The 18,053-nt window shown below is 42.6% G+C and overlaps 1 protein-coding gene and 1 pseudogene across 1 annotated transcript in view; one reads left to right on the forward strand and one right to left on the reverse strand.

Annotated features, from left to right (window-relative positions):
• Samd7 (sterile alpha motif domain containing 7) overlaps nucleotides 1–11,450 on the forward strand; it is a 19,645-nt gene extending 8,195 nt beyond the window's left edge. Inside the window, exons 6-7 of the mRNA XM_010632357.1 lie at nucleotides 9,103–9,213; nucleotides 11,298–11,450. Coding sequence (XP_010630659.1) covers nucleotides 9,103–9,213; nucleotides 11,298–11,450 — 264 coding nt within the window. The remainder of the gene's footprint in view (nucleotides 1–9,102; nucleotides 9,214–11,297) is intronic.
• Nucleotides 11,451–15,758: 4,308 nt separating this feature from the next.
• LOC104867907 lies at nucleotides 15,759–16,891 on the reverse strand (annotated as a pseudogene).
• Nucleotides 16,892–18,053: the final 1,162 nt, after the last annotated feature.

Raw genomic sequence — 18,053 nt, forward strand, 5'->3', positions numbered from 1 at the left:
AAAAAAAAAAAAAAGTTTATTTTTTTTATTGTGTTTTTTTTTTTTTTTTTTTTTTTTTTTGTACCAGGGATCAAACTAGGGTCCTTGCGCTTGCAAGGCAGGCCACCAAACCACTGAGCTAAATCCCTGGCAAATTGGGGTTTTTTGTTTGTTTGTTTGTTTGTCTTAAGACAGACAGTCTGTATTCCTGGCTGGCTATGGATTCACTATGTAGCCCAGGCTGGCCTTGAACCCCCAGCAATCCTCCTGCCTCAGCCTCTCAAATGCTGGGATTTGATCATGCATTGCTCTGACCAGTTTAATTGTATTATCATTAACTGGTACTAGAGCTGACATTTTTCAGATCTCAGTGTTTGTTTGTTTGATTGTTTGTTTTGAGACAAGGTCTTGCTCTGTAGTTCAAGCTTGCCATGAGCTCACTATGTAGCCCAGGCTGGCCTTGAACTTGGGGCAAACCTCCTACCTTAGCCTCCTGAATGATAGGATTACAGGTATGTGCCACCACACCCAGCTATAGATTTCAGTTTTGTGAAATACGAAAACCATATGGCTTCTGGGGCCCAAGGTTTAGCTCAGTGGCTCCAGCACCTGCCTCGCAAATGCAAGGACCTGAGCTTGAGCCCTGGTACTAAAAAAAAAAAAAAAGAGTATGGCTTCTGAAGCCAGAAAATACAAATTCAAATCCTGACTTTTCCATTTTCTAGATATGTGACCTAGAACAAGTTGCTTCTCTTCACTGTGCCTCTTTCTAATCACCAAAAAAATGAAGATAATAATAATACATTTTAAAGGCTTATGAGCTTTAAAGAGAGTCTGTTTGCTGGGTGTGATAGTGCACATCTGTAATTCCTCACTCAGAAGGCTGAGGCCAGACGACCACTGTGAGTTCCAGGCCGGCTTGGGCTAGATAGTAAGTTCAAGGACAGCCTAAACTGCATAGTGAGACCCTGTTTAAACAAACAAACAGACAAAAAAAACTAAAAAAGAGAGTGAGAGAGCAAGAGGAAGAGCAAGAGTGTAAGAGAGAGAGTGAAAGAGAACCTTGTTCCTTTTAAGTACTCAATAAATGTTGATCTCATCATTTGCATGATCCATTTTTTTTTTTTTTGCTTATGTTCTCCTGCACAATGGACAATTTTTTACTGTTGATTGTTAGTCATGCATAAGTCACTTTAAAAATTTATCTATACCACTTGCCAAGTGCCACATCAACCACAGGTAAATGAAGTTAAATTCTGGTATGGGTGTGAGAAACTGAGAGTAGAAATGAGGACTGAAATGTACAGCAGACATTGGGAAATGGGAAGAAAATACTAAATTCTGATAGCAGAAAAAAAGCAACCCTTGGGTCAAAGCGCGTGATTGCTGACGTTGGTGGGTTACATTTATTGGAACTTTGATTACTTTTTATCAGTGATGCATAGGTATAAAAGTACAGTTCACAATAAATACCCTTGCAATCACATTACATCTGTTTTACACTTTAGAATCTTTACCGGCCAGCTTTCCATTGCTGGGACAAAATACCTGACACCTGCAACTTAGAGGCAGAGAGGTTGGTTTCAGCTTCCAGTGAGAGAAGGTTCCCTTGACTGGCAGCTCCAAGGCAGAGAGACATCATGGCAGAGGGGATGGTAGGGGAAATCTGTTCATTTCTGGTGGCTGGGAAGCAGAGTGGGTTGGAGTCAGAGAAAGGAGCCAGGGACCAGATACAGACCCCAGTCACACCCCCATGCCCCATTTCCTCTCCAAGGCCCTAACAGCCCATTTGATTGCGATGGGATCGAATCACCTCCCCAGGAATTTCCTAATCCAGTCCACTTGACAGTGAAGGTTAATGGCGCGAAGTCCAAGGGAGGCACAGAAGTCTCCTAAACACGCATCCCCCAAACTCCGCTGATGCACTCTCGCCATCAGGACGGCAGCACCCCTCCGAAATTATATCCATTATTTCTAAGTGTTTCTCAAATATGTTTGAGAGGAACACATTTCAAAGTCTTCTCCCTCCCTCCGAGCCACTGCAGGTGACATCGTGAGGCTCAGCTGCACTACTGTGCGGTCCCAGTGCTGGTCCCACCCCAGTGAGAAAGCCCTGAAGCAGCGGGGTCTGCACACAACTCTCAGGAGGACCTCCGCGAAAAATGTCTGTCAGCTCCTGCTGACAGCCACCTCTTTACAAAGGCGGATGTGCCCCTAGGACCTGTGGAAGTTACATCCACTGCCTTCCCTTCTGTCTTCTCCCCACCACCACCTCCCTGCCTCCTGCAGGTAAAACAAGAAATTCAGAGGAACAAAAATTTTAAAAGACCACAACTAAAACCCAAAGCTCCCACACCACAAGTGAACTCTCTAAAGAGACATAGGGAGAGGATTGGTGAGTCACATATTTAGGTACAGCTATTTAGGAGGCCCTGAAACACATTGATTTACTCAATGACTAGTTCAAAGAATCCAGCATGTAAAATGTTCTATCTCTAAAAATAACTGAACTTACTAAAATATGTGCACATTTATATAACACACGTGGCCCAAACTGATCTGATGAAAATGAAGGGGACACATCTCAGGGACAAGGGTTCTGTGTCCTTGTCCCAATTCCGCTGTACACTCGCCATAGCTGGGATTTAGGCCCTCACACAGTTCAGTTCTGGCTGCCAACCTCCTGAAAATTTATCCACCGGTTTCTCCTTTGGACGTTTACACATTCCCGTCATTGCTCACTGGGATCCCTGCAAAGGAAAGATAAATGAGGTGAAATTTCCACCACCAATATAATTAGCCAATGTCATCAGTATGTCTTGTTCTGCATAGCCATTGGATTTGGAAGGAAACATCCGGATGAGAATCATGAAAAATAGCTCATTTCACAAGTTATCTTACTGTGTGTCTTGGGTAACTCAACAGTTTGTACATGGGCTTGCTCACTTATAAAAGCTAATAATACAAGGCCAGGGGGTTAGCTCAGTGGTGCTACCGCCTGCTTCGCGAGTATAAGGACCTGAGTTGGATCCCTGGTATCAAAAAAAAAAAAAGCTAATAATACCGACTCTTTGTGAAGCTTGGACTGTGTGACTGTCACTGAAAATACACTTGAAAAAATGGTGAATGTTTATGTTTTTTTCAAAAGTACATTACAGTAAAAGCCACATGACCATTAATCCCCCACCCGATACCCCCTCACCCTGAACACGCTCATCCCATCATCCTGCCATTTTCTAAAGAGGAAGTTCTGGAAGTCCTCTTTCATGAGTGCCATTGATGGCACTGTCATGGCTGCCTCAGTGTCCTGAATTGATTCAAAATGTTTACCACTTGTGGTTATTTTGACTTTGATGGAGAGCCAGAAGTAGCATGGTGCCGGGTCTGAAGAATAAGGTAAATGAGGGTGCACCGTAACGTTGTTACGAGCCTGCTTTTCCTTTGGAAGGCAGTCGGCAGCGGCGTTCACCGAATTTTTGATCGCAACAAAGACATGAAAGGGAACTTCCAGGACTGCTTCAGAAAATGACAAGAATGAGGGGTTAGATGTGTTCAAAGTAAGTGGGAGTATTTTGAGGGGAGTATTTTGAGGGGAGTATTTTGAGGGGAGTATTTTGAGTATATTTTTGTAATAAATTCTTTAATTGAGAAACAGTGTTGTCTGATCTGTCCTTATAATTTAGATTATCTTCTAAATATAACTTGTACCAGAATTCTGCAGAAATTGTATAACACTATTTTGTAGCCAAGTAAACTGAGCAACAAGCTGGCTAAAAGATAAAGTGCTTAGAAAATATGTATGCGGACCACAAATCTGTCTCTTCTCATCGCAGCCACTCTGCACTGAGGATACTGGGCCACATGATTTCCCCAAAAGTTCTCAAGCTGTCAGGTTGATAGCCTAATTAGTCAGGCTAATGACAGCTCATTCCTTGGTGGGCCGGAAGTTGATCTTTAGCTCTCTCCCGGTTAATGACCACCTGATTTTAGCTCTGTTGTGGCTAAGGCAAGGAGCACTAGATTAGTCAGTATTTATGATTATACAGCATAGCAAGGGGGTGTGAAGGGAGACAGAGGGAATAGCAGAATTAATGCACTTCATGAACCAGGCTTGGAAAAGGGAGTAAGTATGTATACTTGTGAAGGTCAGGTCACAGTTAACAAGGTGTCTGTGCTATCTTGCAGGTCGTGGTTAAGAGGCCACTTGCATTATCTTGCTAATACTTGATTCTTGGAGAAAGGTTGCAGAGTCATAGCTCCTCAGCTGCAGTGTTTCCTTGCTATAGAGACCTCACAAACTCATCAGTCAGTGAGACTTCAATTGTGACCGTTGGCACAGGAAAGTCTCTCTCTGTACACCAGCTGAAAGGTCAATCAGCAATTCACACTTCGACTTTGGAGTGATTCACAATCTTAGTCAATAGCTGAATTCATAAGTCAAACCAATAATATCTAAAGCAGACTCGGTACAGTTTCAAACTGGTCAGGAGTTCCCAAAAGAGATACTTAACCTGTTTTCAATATTTCAGAGACACTTTCCCCAAGATGAGGCTGTACCCATCAGCCAACTTTTTTTTACTTAGGCCTAAGTTCAATTAATTATATTACCTATTCTATGATTTGCTTAATTGAAATAGGAAAAGAAATAATTACTTGAATAAATAAAGTTTGTAAATGACCTGACTCTATTACCACACAGCTGCTGGTACAGGAGATTTCCAAAAAGATTCTATTTTTCAGCTGGTGAGACACAGACCTCCGAGGCAGGGGCTGAATAGGGCTAACATGATGCATGTGTATCCTCTTCTCATGGAGCCCGTAGTCGAAAAGAGGGAACCAGGGCTGGGGATTTAGCTCAGTGGTTCCCCCCACCTGCCTTGCAAGCAGAAGGTCTGGACCTCGATCCCTGGTACCAAAAGAGGGAACCAGCACTTGAGGTCACATCGCCTAGGGCGTGCTGTAAGAGGGGAGCCCACGGCAGGGTGGGAACACACAGGAGGAAATGATGGCCTACTGAGACAAAGGCCTCTAAAATAAGACTGGATGGGAAGGCAGGGAAACGAAGGGGGCTGGATGCTACACAGGGACTTTAAAGTTAGGACTAGAAGCCAGAGAGAGTTTACCATGGTTGGAGATAGAAAGGGCAGGATCACAAGGAGACTTGAAGACTAGGATAGGATTATGGGTTTATTCTAGCAGCAGTGAAAGTTTTAAGCATGCATGATTTGCTTTATACTTGAGAAATATCACTCAGGTTGCTTTTGTGAAAATGGACTGAAAGGAACAAGGCCAGAGGGCAAGTCTGGGAGCAGTAGGGCAGGCTGATAAGAACACTGCCTAAGGGCCACAACTGATAGAACTTAGTTTCTAAACTAATGATTATGTACTAGGGAGCCTTCAGCAGGTAGATTCTCATATTGAGGAAGGAGCTGTGAACAATGTGAAATACAACCAAGAATTTAACAAATAGAAGAAACAAAAACTTCAAAATGCCCAGTGTCCAGTACAGCAGAAACACCAGGAAGGCTGAGGACAGCAGGTTTAATGGAAGGGGCAGAGGAGTCAGACCCCTGAAACGGACAAATGACCAGGAAGTAAGAACAAGCAGGAATGCATCCAACCCCTTTTAAGAAATGCTGCTGTGGCCGGGAGTGGTGGCACACGCCTGTAATCCCAGCACTCGGGAGGCTGAGGCAGGAGGATTGCTGTGAGTTTGAGACCAGCCTGAGCTACATGGTGAATTCCAGGTTAGTCTCAACTACATAGTGAGACCCTGTCTCAAAAAAAAAAAGAAGAAAAAAATGCGGCTGTGGAGGGAAAAGAGACACGAGAAGAATCTAGATATGGAGTATATGTTGTTGTTGTTGCTTTTATTCATTTAATGATAGAGGAAAATTAGTTACATGCTAATGAGGAAAAGCCAGCAGAAGAGAACAGATTGGAAACAAAAGAGATATTCTATTAAGGGAGGCTCCAAAATGTGTGTGTATTGGGGTGGGAGGATAAAGACCCCTGTAAAGAGGGAGAGACTGTCTTTAAATAACAGAGAGACCCCTCTTCCATTAAACAGGATAGTGGGAGAAAATATTAGTTTTTAGGTTCATATTTAGAGGGAGTTATTATCTACTGGTTTCTTTTCTTTTAAATTAGGAAATTTTGTGATCTGCTGAAAATGAGGAAGAACTCTGTAGGGTCTAAACTTGGAGGAAGGTAGAGAAGACTTAAAAACAGAAGGAGAGATAACTCATGAGTGGACATGAAAGGATTGCTAGGCAGGTTGACATTGGACATCATAACACTGTGGTCCTACCAACCTGTCCTGTTTTTTTTGTTGTTGTTTTGTTTTTGTTTTTGTTTTTGTTTTGTTTTTGTTTTTTTGAGGCAGGGTCTCGTTGTATAGTTGAGACTGACCTGGAACTCACTATGTAGCCCAGGCTGGTCTCGAACTCACAGCGATCCTCCTGCCTCAGCCTCCTGAGTGCTGGGATTACAGGCGTGCGCCACCACGCCTGGCCTCTTGTCCTGTTTTTCATATCTATCTCTTTATCTTCCTGGAACCTTTGTGCATCAGCAGCCTTCCCAGGTTTTGGAAAAAGGAAGGCATGGAAACATCCACAATGAATCAGAACAAACAGGCCCTGCTGGAAAGGTCAAGGGTGACCGCTTTCACCCGAATTTCCTCTCCTCTCCTTACCATATGCACATCTATCTAGGCAGTGGACAGAAGACACTGCATCTAAGTCAAGAGACAACATTGGTCTATGCCTTACTTGTTTTTTGTGTTACTGAGGCAAAATATCCAACACCTAAAGTTAAGGGAGGAAGGGTTTATTTTGTCTCATAGTTTGTAGAGGTTTCAGTCCATAATCAGCCGGCTCCAAGGAAGAGTGGCATGGCAGATGGGGGGTCAAAAAGCAGGCATAAGAAAGCAGAAGACAAGCAGCAAACAGCAAGTGACAACAGCAGCCTTCTGTCTGTCTCATATTTTATCTAGGCTATAGGTGGGCAGCGTTCACAACCTTAATCCTAGCATTGAACCATGAATCAATTCCAGCATCACATCCTTGGTCTCAGCATCACACACCCTAAATCCAGCCACTTTTGAAAAGGCCCACCTATGACATCATGAAGTTTTGGGGGAACACCTAGATACAAGCCATAAGACTCCACACTGACCTCCCAAAGACTCATGTGCATCTCTTATGTAAAAGGCATTTAGTCCAGCTCTAAGAGTTGCCAAAGTCCTAACAGTTTCAGAATTGCTGAAAAGCCCAAATCCAAAAACTCCTTTGAGATTTAAGGCAAAAATCTTAGCTGTGAGCCCCTGTGCAGATGAAAGGAAATTTAAATAGCTCCAACATACAATGGCTCGAGATAGACACTTCCATTCCAAAAAGCACAAAGAAGGGAATAAGGAAGGAAAGGGAACAAAGCAAGACCAAAATTCAACAGGGCAAACACTAAATCGTGTAGTTCCATGTCTAAAATAACACTGCAGGGCCGGGGATTTAGCTCAGTGGTTCCACTGCCTGCTTCGCAGGTGTAAGGTTCTGAGTTCAATCCCCGGTACTGAAAAATAAAATATAAATAAATAAATAAAATACACAGCATTCTGTGGCAAGTTGTGAACTCCAAAGTTCTTCAGTGGCTCTGCCCCTACAGCATTGCCCATGGTCGTAGCTCTTATGACTTCTCTTTTGGGCCATCTCTGCTTGTTCCTTGCAGTCTTCCTCACACAATCAATGTTCCTGGCTTCTCCAAACTTCTTGGGTCTCCACAGTACCTTTGGCTTCACACTCCCAGCTTCACACACTGCCCTCTCTGGAGCACACTGCCTGGCCTCTCAGACCTTCTGTAATCGGGGTGGGAGCCTTCCCAAACCCACAGCTCTTGCATTTAGCATGCACTTAAAACCAGCACCGTATGAGTGATACCAAGGTCTGCTGCCAGCTAGAGCACAAGCCAGGCGTCCTTCTTTCTTGGCTGTGGAGGCTGAGTGCCTATGAACCAAATCCCAAGGAGCAACTTCCCCAGGCTGCTGCCACTCTGGAACATAACGCTCTGGGGCTCTCTTCTCAAGGCAAAGTCTTTCATTTTTGCAATTTAGAGGCTACAAAGGGTGGAGTCCTGCCAGTTCTCGTGATGTCCTCATACCACCTTTGTATTGTCCTCTTCTGAAACACTTGGCTTTTTCTCACTAGTCTTTTCAGAGATCAATTTCTCCTCTGTCCCATCTTTGCAGGACACAACTTTACAGAGCTTCCTTTCTGGCCAAACTCAAAAAAATGCTTTAAATCTTTCTGCTCAGCTCTTTGCTTTTGATTCTCAACATAAATGTGGATACAAGGCCCCCACAGTAAACATGCCACAGCCTCAACATTAGACTGTTTTGAAATTTCTTTTGCAAGATTAATCAGTCTGCTGCCCTTAATCTCAGTCTAGCCAAAGTCTCTGCACAAGAGCAAAACGCAGACAAATTTTCTGCCAAGGCATAGCGCACATTGTCTGGAGTCCAACAGCCAATACTGCCCTTCCCAGCAAAAACCTCCTGAACCTGGTCTTTACTGACAGCATTTCTATCAGGATTCTGATTTCCTGAGCTCTGACTAGAATCTCCCATCAATTACAGCTTAAACTTTTTACCCACATTCCTCTACTCAGAGTATTTTCCTGTTGATCAATCAATCCAGCAATGTTTACTGCACATCTTTGTATTGCACATAGATGACACTGCATAGGGTTACATAGGCAAATAAGACACATACCCTGCCCTCAAACAATAGCTATTCCAGATTGGAACTGAGTTATGTAAGCAGAGAACAGCCTACTCTAGATGTTATTAACGAGCACAAATAATATGCCACTGGAGCACAGAAAACAGTGCAACTAAAAATAAGTTTTGCGCCAAGGACTTAGCTCAATGGTAGAGCATTTACCTAGCCTGCATGAGTCCCTGCATTCAATTCCTACCACCACAACAAAATATAAATGCAATAAAAATAAGAAACGTGTGATATCCTCAAGCTACCTGAACATTTCTACATAAAATAAATATCTGTAAATAAAATAACTTTAAAAAAATTTGGACAAAGCCAACATCTTTTGTGTTGTTTTTTTTATAAGATATTTAAAGATCATGCAATTGATGGAGAAATTTTGCCATTACTCACAGAGGAGCATCTTCGAGGCACCATGGGATTGAAGCTGGGGCCAGGACTAAAAATTCAATCTCAGGTATGGTGATTTCACGCAACTATGTACTTATGGTAGAACCTATGGGGAAATACGGTAGAAGCTTGGAGAAATAGCAGTCTTCTTAAAACACAAAATAAATCATGTCACGCTTCCACTCAAAACCCTGCATAGTCCCCCATTTCCTTCAGAGTCAAAGCCCTGTGTCACTGCCTTCCTCCCAGCCCACTGCCAACTTCACTCACCTGGCCTCGCCTTCCGCCTTCTCTCCTTCCCACCTCTGCTCTTGTTCACTTCCCCAGGTTGCTCCTTGAGTGCCAGGGCATGCTTCATGCTGGGTCCTTCCCACTGACTGTTTCCTTTCCCCAGGATGCTCTTCCCCGGAAGTCTTCACTCTTTGGCCCTTGTCTTCATCCTTGCTCTGGACACCTTCTCCCTGAGGCTTCTCTGATCAGTCTACCGAAAACTGTACACTGGCCAGACACACCCCTGAGATCCCTCTTCCTGCTCTCCCTTTCCCCTCCTAGCACCCATCCTCTTCAGTCATAAATGTAACCCTTACTCATTTGTTATGTTCATTGTTTATGGTTGATTTCCCTTTACCCCATTAGAACGCTCTTGAGAAAAGGGCTTGTTATGTTTTGTAGATTGATGGCTCCTTTGAACATGCAAGATCCATAATAGGTCAATAATTATTTTTTGAAAAAAAAAGCTTTCCTAAAAGTGAAATTAAAAAGCAGAAATTAAAAATTTGTCCCAGGATTTATATAGAACTGTATTTATTTATAATATATGTTTATGCCAGGAGCTGAGGTTTAAGAATGTCCTTCAAAATTCATTTTTTAATTTGTCTAAAAATTTTAAGGTAGAGAAATTCCTTCTTTCTAAAGTAAGTGCTTTAATGTTCCCTTTTGTTAACTTTTTATTTTGGAATAATTTTAGACACAGTGAAATTTCAAAGATAATGCAGAGAGTTCATCCAGCTTTCCCCAAAGTTAACATTCCACATAACATGGCACACTGATCGAAATTTAGAAATTAACATTGGTAAAATGTTTTTTAAATGATTTCTTTTCCTTTAGTTGAGAAAACTATATATCTTGGCATACTTACAATGACACTTCGTGAGATTTCTTTTCAAATGGAGTTGGCTTCGATTTATCGCTCATTTTGGGACTCCCGTCTGACAGCACACACACTTCCCAAGCCCTGCCTAGCTGCTGTATCCCAGGTGCCATTTACCAGCCTGACAGGGTAGGCCTCCCACGGAAACTGTGAGAAAGGCTCAGTTAACGCCAGACATCAATCCAACAGGGTAGTCATAGGGTCCTGGAGATGGGGAATTGAAGCTGCAGATTTGGAAGCCTCTGAGTAGCATCTGGAATTCTAGGTGAACAGGAATGAAGAGTTCATCACTGGTTAAGACAACAACATCTCAACCTCCAAAATGGAAACTGAGGGGAAAATCTCTGCGGAACTAAGTCTATCCCCTGAACACAAACTCAGAAGGTAGATGGGCATGGGGCATAAAAGAAAAGGGGTAGGAGAAAGAAAAAATGTACTGGGATTTAGGAACTCCAATATATTAACAGAATAGAAGCAACTTGCAATTTGAGCTGTGACAACAAGGCCTGGGTTCCATCCACGGTCAGCTTTGTAGCAAAGGCAACGGAAGCCCTGTGTAGGATCCCAAAGCAGTCTGGCTTCTATCTCCCTGCAGGGAGATCTGCAGGGTGAGAAAGTTACCGAAAGAATTCCAGCCTCGGTCAGGAGAAGGACTGGTTGGCTGCTAATGGAGGTGCTGGGATGTCTGTGGGATCTCTTGTGGGACCTCAACAGCAGGGCCAGATGGGGTAAACTTAAAGGGAAATCACTAAGTCCAAGTGAACTATGGCAAACCAGGCAGGGAAATTAGAAGTCAGAGCCACCCTGATACCCAGTTTTAAAGCTGTAAATCCCATCTGATTCTGAGAAAAACAAAAGCCCACCACATACTAGAATTGTGACCCCCCAACAACTCTGTGCTTCATGCTGACAATTATGTCAGCCTTTGTATCGTTTGTGGCTAAACTAGGTTATTGAAAGAATTCACAGACTTAATTACTATAATTATTTTGTCTTCAAAGGTGTCTCAGCATGTGAGAAGTGTGCTCTACAAGAAAATTCTTTCACTTCCTACTCATACAAGACAAGCATTGGATCAACCAGCAGATACATTCCCTCTTTGGGGTTTTAATTCATGGAGTAATACATTGAGCATCCCTTGTTCTCGGGATTAATAATTGCTAAAACAACTGAGCAAGATAGTATGTGAAATTGAACCAAAAACAGTCTTCTCCAGTTCTCAAAAACAACAACAACAAAAACTAGGAATATTAGCAAGGGCATGTGAGAGGACAGAATGGAGGTGAGAGAAATCCGGCCCTCTTAGGGCTGTTAAAGGTCCAAACACCCAGCTTCCTGCCAGGGCTGCAGTGACCCTAGCACCAAGAGGCTGCAGAATTGTCGCTGGAGGGAGAGAATCTGCAAACATCAAGAAAGCCTCAGTTTGATGTGCCTGTGAGGAAGCCTCTGAAGAAACCAAAAGAGCTGAAACTGACAAAAAAAAAAAAAAAAGTTCCTTATTTCACTTGTTTCCCACCCCCCTACTCCTGACAGAGACAAAGGCTGGGGTCCATAGAAAGCAGAAGAGAAGGGGAGAAGGACACAGTAGAGATAGAAGAGCTGACCCCAGGACTGCACTGTTCCTCCTCACACTCGCCTCCAGCTTGAAGCTGGCCAATTCAGTTGAAAACCAAAAGAGCTTAAACTGAAAAAAAAAAAAAAAAAAGTTCCTTATTTCACTTGTTTCCCACCCCCCTACTCCTGACAGAGACAAAGGCTGGGGTCCATAGAAAGCAGAAGAGAAGGGGAGAAGGACACAGTAGAGATAGAAGAGCTGACCCCAGGACTGCACTGTTCCTCCTCACACTCGCCTCCAGCTTGAAGCTGGCCCAGCTGGGAGCAGGGGAAGCCTCAACCCTAAGGCTCCACTCTTGCAGGTGTATTACTCAGGAGTAGGTGTTTTTACTTCTGAAATGAAACTATGTTATGACTGAAGGACTCGTTATGTGGCAGGGACATGAAAAGTCATAGTATTCAGCTCAGATTTTATCCAAGGGAAGAGCAAGGAGGTATCTTTGCAAAACACGTTTGAAGTGGCAAGAGGGAGGGAGAGATTAAAGCCTCTTTCCCACTCTTCCAACCTAATATTTCACAGAATGGTTCTTGAAAGGATAACACAAAAAATTTTGCTCAAGGAAGGAACTGGCTGACGGGGTATGGGGAAGACGTTTTCCCATACACCCCCTTAGACTATTTGTTTTTGTTTATTTGTTTTATTTATTTGTTTGTTTGTTTGAGACAGGGTCTTAGTATGTAGTTCAGTCTGGTCATGAACTCACTACGTAGTCCAGGCTGGCCTGAAACTCATGGTGATCCTCCTGCCTCAGCCTCTCAAGTACTGGGATTACAGATGTGCACCACCATGCCTGGCAACATTTTGAATTTTTAACCATGAGAATGTATTTTGTATTTTTAATATTTTTTCATTTAAAATGAACAAACTGTGCACCTGCCTATCAAGCACAAGGTCCTGAATTCAATTCCTGGTGCAAAAAAAAAAAACTGTTAAAATGAACAAACTGTAGCAGGCAGCCTCTCCTATGGTCTCCAACAATCTTTCTTCCTGGAATTCTTTCCCTGATGTAGCCCCTCCCCTTGAGGGTAGGCTGGACTTATTTTGTCTTTTCCACTAAATGGAACGTGGAAGATTATGGGAAGTCCCTTCTGTGGCTTCTGGCTTGGCCCTCTGACACTCTTTGGATTGCTCATTCTGGGGAAGACAGCTTCTCCGTGCCCAGGCAACCCTGTGTGATGGCCCACATGATAAACTTGGCTGTGGATCTTCTGAGGCCTGCAGCAGCCACGTACCCTTCAGGTAGGGGCAGATTCTGCAGCCCTGGCCCACAGCTTGATGGTAGCTCAGGAGAGACCCTGATCCAGAGGCTCACAGCTCATCGCTCTTGAATTCTCAAATCACAGAAACTGGGCTAAGTGGGTGATGTTTTCAGCCACTAGGTTTTGGAGTAGTCTGTTTCACAGCAACAGAAAACTAAAATTAATCATATTTAACAAGCACAAATACCATGCTACCCACATGTACTTTTGATTTAGAAGGTGGGCTTCTGAAGTCACTTTCCCACAAGCCATGCTAATTTAGTTGTTTGCTTTCTTTTATTTTTACTATGAAGACCACAGGGGTTTTTTTGCAACATAAAAGTATATTATACCAACAAATTCACTTGTGAATTATTAATTTACTGTCTTAATTTCCTTGCTGAGAGATAGGCAGAGGGGAAACCCCACCAATTTTATGGCAAGCAGTGAACAAGCTTGCTCTTTGTCCTGGGGTGAGAGTGGGTACAGAAGGCTGGGAAAGAGAAGCGATTTCATTCCTTAAGGTTACTAGCTGCATACCAGTCATGAAAAATAGTCCTGAGAAAAGCACAGCCAGAAAGATGGATAGGAATGAAAGAGGCCCAAGGAATATGACTTCCCGAACCACAACACGACACTGATTTGCTTCTAAAACTCCACTGGGCGGGAGGCTGCAGGTAAGCCATTGAGAGTCCCAGGGAAACAGGTATGGTCATGAGTCGACCCTTGTTGAGCTAGATTCAGAGTACACGAGGTTCCCTCCACTTTTCACTTTATTTTTGTATGTAGCTGAAATTTTATACAATAGAAGTTTTACAAAATCTATTTATGAAGGAATTATATCAAATATGTGGGAATACCAATGTTCTTAAAAACCCAGTATATTTTAATGGTCATATTTGCCATTTAAATACAGTGTGAGAAATATTTTGTTCTGTTCACTAACACTGAAAATTTACTTGAATCAAATGCAACTTCTTATTATGGTGAATAAACTGTTATTTCATTACAGATGTCAGAAAGGTTTGTTTTATAGAGAATTGTAGTCACTTTCTTATACTTAACCTGCCTTTCCTCTGGAAGATGAATTCCTCTTTAGATAAAGTAATGCAAGTTCCAAGGTCTTCAGTGTGTCTGACAATAGCTATAGGATGTCACTGTGCAGCTAAAAGAAGCTAAACTATTTAGTAAAGGGAATAGTTCACAGGAACATCATCGGGGGCCATTTTGAAAACATGAAAATCTGAATGCTTTTAAGCTGTGCTCATTTCTTTATAAAATGAAAATTTATAAATGCATAACAGCAGGATACGCTGCAATAGAAAGAAATCCTCTATACATAATTTTCATTAGTCTGATGAGGAGAACCAGCTATTAGTAGATAGTACAGATAGGACCACTATACGTGTAAGACATTTGGTCTTTAGGGCAGCTAGGAATAATCTGACACGGGCTGAGGTTTAGCCCAGTGGTTCCCCGGCCTGCCTCACAAGCACAAGGATCTGTCATAATATGATACTGTCAGTCCTCTCTCCATCCCCGCCGTGTGGTGGGGGCCCTCAGAGGGGGTCCAGGGTTCCTGCTTTCACTCCTGTGTCTGCTTCCAGATGCAGGGCAGATGTCGTGCACACTCCGTGGGGCGTCGCCCCGCCCCTCATTCTTTCATTTCCTCTCTGACGAGAGCCCTGGAGGGAGGGTGAAGCCAAAGGGAGCCAAGTCCAGCCAGAGTCAGAGGGCTGTGCTGTCTGAGGCTCTTCTCTGCCATCCTCTGCCCATGCACACAATCACCGCACAGCCTGTGCCAGCGTCATTTCTGAGGATCCTTTGGGCACTTAGCCTCTTCCCTTTGGTCACGGACAAGATTCTTGTTTTCATTTAGTTTTAGAATTAATTTATTTACATTATCAGTAGAAAGCAGGTTTTAAAAATATTTATTACATTTGGTTTTAGAAATGATAGAAAATAAAAATCGGTATTTAGGTGACACAACTTTGGAAGGCAGATTGATGCTTTCACACCAGAGACGCTCTAGGTAATGCTGATGGACACCCAAGCAGTGGGTGATAAAGGGTACACACTGCTAACAGAGGAGCCCTTGTATAAAGTCTTCTTCCCTGCCATTATTTATTTTAGGGTAAATATCAGTCCAGGGGAAAGAGTTCCAAACATAAAAGGTACCTAGAGTAAACATTAGACCTTAACCAATAAACACAGCTACATGTTTACATGAAGAAAAGAGCCCTTATCAGTGCAGCTGTCCTGCAAGGCATTGATGCTATAAATGCAAAAGCGACTGCAAACTAAACAGCATAGAAATGCTTACCTGGATCGGGTACATGAACTGCATAATAACTATTACTCCTTTTTGGGGGATAGTGGTACTGGGGATTGAACCCCAGGACCTTCACCCTGAGCTACATCCCAGCTCTTTATTTATTTATTTTTTTGAGGCAGGTTTTTATATGTACACACGCTGCAAATTATTTCCTTAACTAATAAAAACTTTTTAAAAATACAAATAATCCTTTATGTAAAGATTTACTATCCATATGGGTGTTCTGCCTTAAGGGCGAGCTTACTTGTCTGCATGTAGACTATGCAAGCACCCCTCACTGGAGCCAGGTTGTGTTCAGCTGTTTCTGTTTCTTGATGCTGGTATCCATTTTTAGTACATCTCTGATGACAGTGATAGCATAAGTAGGAGGAAGTGAAAAATCTATTTTCAGAGCCCCTGTATTTGCCTTCAGAAACAAATACTGGTGGTGGTTTCCCTTCTAGGTTGTCCAGACCAGTGCTGAAAGGTGGAATTGTAGGGTTATCATATGCAACAACTTCCCAGCTGACTTTCTGAGGATAAGGAATGATCTCAAATTGTGTGTCTCGTGTTGTCAATATCAAGGTTGTCCGTGGTCAGGATTTCTCTGTAGGCTTCACTAATTTTATGCTTTCAGTAGATCACATCAAAAGTAGGCAAGGGCATCACCATATCATAAATGGGGAGATTATTAACATCGTCTTCCTCAATATGGGTGGCTGTGGCTCCTCTGAGGATAAGGGCCCCTGGGACAGGCTTCAGCCCGTGGTCTTCTATCCTCTTGCTCATCACGTTATTCCACACACAGCTTTGATAGCTATGGATATACATTAAGTGATTCTTTCTTGATATTATGCCAAATTCAGAGACTACATTCTTTATTTCATATTTTGAAAGTCCTCAAAGCAGCTGCCCCTGCACACACCTTTTAACAACCATTTTTGGTTTGTTTTGTTTTTGTTTTTGATACTGAGGATGGAACTCAGGCCGTCATGCTTTTGCCAGGCAGGTGCTGTGCCACTGAGCTAAATCCCCAGCCTTGACGGGCAGTTTTTTGAGGGCAGCAGCTGGGTCTCTGAATTTCGCCCATTCTTCCCTACAATGAAGCAAGTGTCCTTTTTTTCAGCTCCAGAACAGGGTTTTTGTCCATTCTTCTGTCCAAGAATTTTGAAGAATAGCTCTTCCGACTTGGTACGTAGGGACAGTTGTTCCAAATCTTTGCTTTCCATGGTAGTTAATAAACCCAACCTCCATGATAGAGTTCATAACTTATTGGACTAGGTTATCAGTTTCTGTTATATTTCTAAGAACTTCAGTGGGGTGATCTCCTTGGACCTCTCCCAGTTTCAGGGGGGTTTTCTGAGAGCTGAAATTTCCTAGCTTAAAGTTTATCAAGCATTTATTCAGGTGGGCAAGTCTCTGTGCAGATATTCATCAGTTTGAGGACTTAAGAGTGATGAACAACTTGTGCCTCAAGCAACTGCACAGCATCCATCACACTTTTCCTTTGGGTATCACTGAGAATTGGCCTCCAAACTGCACCTCCTCCTCCCCAACTACGCAAAGTTTCTTATTTGTGAAGATGATTTTCTTGGGCTTAGTTAACCTTACTCCTGCTCTGTGCTCATTTTTTGAAAAAATTACTCTTCAGCCGGGGATCTAGTTCAGTGGTTCTGCCGCCTGCCATGCAAGCGCAAGGACCTGAGTTTGAACCCTGGTACCACCAAAAGAAAAAAACCAAAAAAAAAAAAATTACTCTTCAGTTATATTACACTTCCCTCTTTGGCTCATTCCCTATTAGGTGATTTTTATCAGCTAAAGTTACAAAAAGCTTATAAAACTGATTATTGACTTTAGTCAAATGATTATTTCATAGTGTTAGGAATTTACTATCAAATCATAGTAAAGGCCTCAAAAATATTGTTACTATAAGAAAAGTTTTCCTTTTTTTTTTCTTTTTGGTTTTTTGAGACAGGGTCACCCCATGAACCTCTGGCTGGCCTTGAACTCACTATGCAGTCCAGGCTGGCCTTGAACTTGTGGCAATCCTCCTACTCCAGCCTCCCAAGTGCTGGGATTATAGGCATGCTCCATCATGCTCAACACTTTTAGCATCTTTTTTTAATAGCAATTAGCCTTTAGTCTTTGGTGGGAGAGCAGGGAGATAAACTAAAATTTATAAGTTTTTGGTTATTTCAAACCATTTTAAATGTATAAATCTCTGATTATGTCAAACCCTTTTGATGCCAATCTTTTTACAATCATAAAATTAAGCTAATCACTGCAATTCCTAACTAATCCTTGCCTTTTTAGCATATCAAGTGTGATTTTTAAAATATGATGAATTTTTTAAATTTTTAAATTTAATGCAGTAAATGCCACGTTGTGTTAATCCTGTTCCAAATGCTCCCTTCACATCCAACACTCATCACTTCCTTCTTTGCCACGTCTGAAACAGTGCCGGAAGTCGTGGCTGCCTACATCCCTGAAAGGTTTCAAGATATTTACTTTGCACGGTCATTTTGACCTTGGGAAAGAGCCAGAAATCTCTTGGTGCCAGATTTGGTGAATAAGGACACACCATTTATAT

The sequence above is a fragment of the Fukomys damarensis genome, unplaced genomic scaffold, assembly GCF_012274545.1.
Source record: "Fukomys damarensis isolate Sample0158 unplaced genomic scaffold, DMR_v1.0_HiC HiC_scaffold_12, whole genome shotgun sequence".
Taxonomy (NCBI): Eukaryota; Metazoa; Chordata; class Mammalia; order Rodentia; family Bathyergidae; genus Fukomys; species Fukomys damarensis.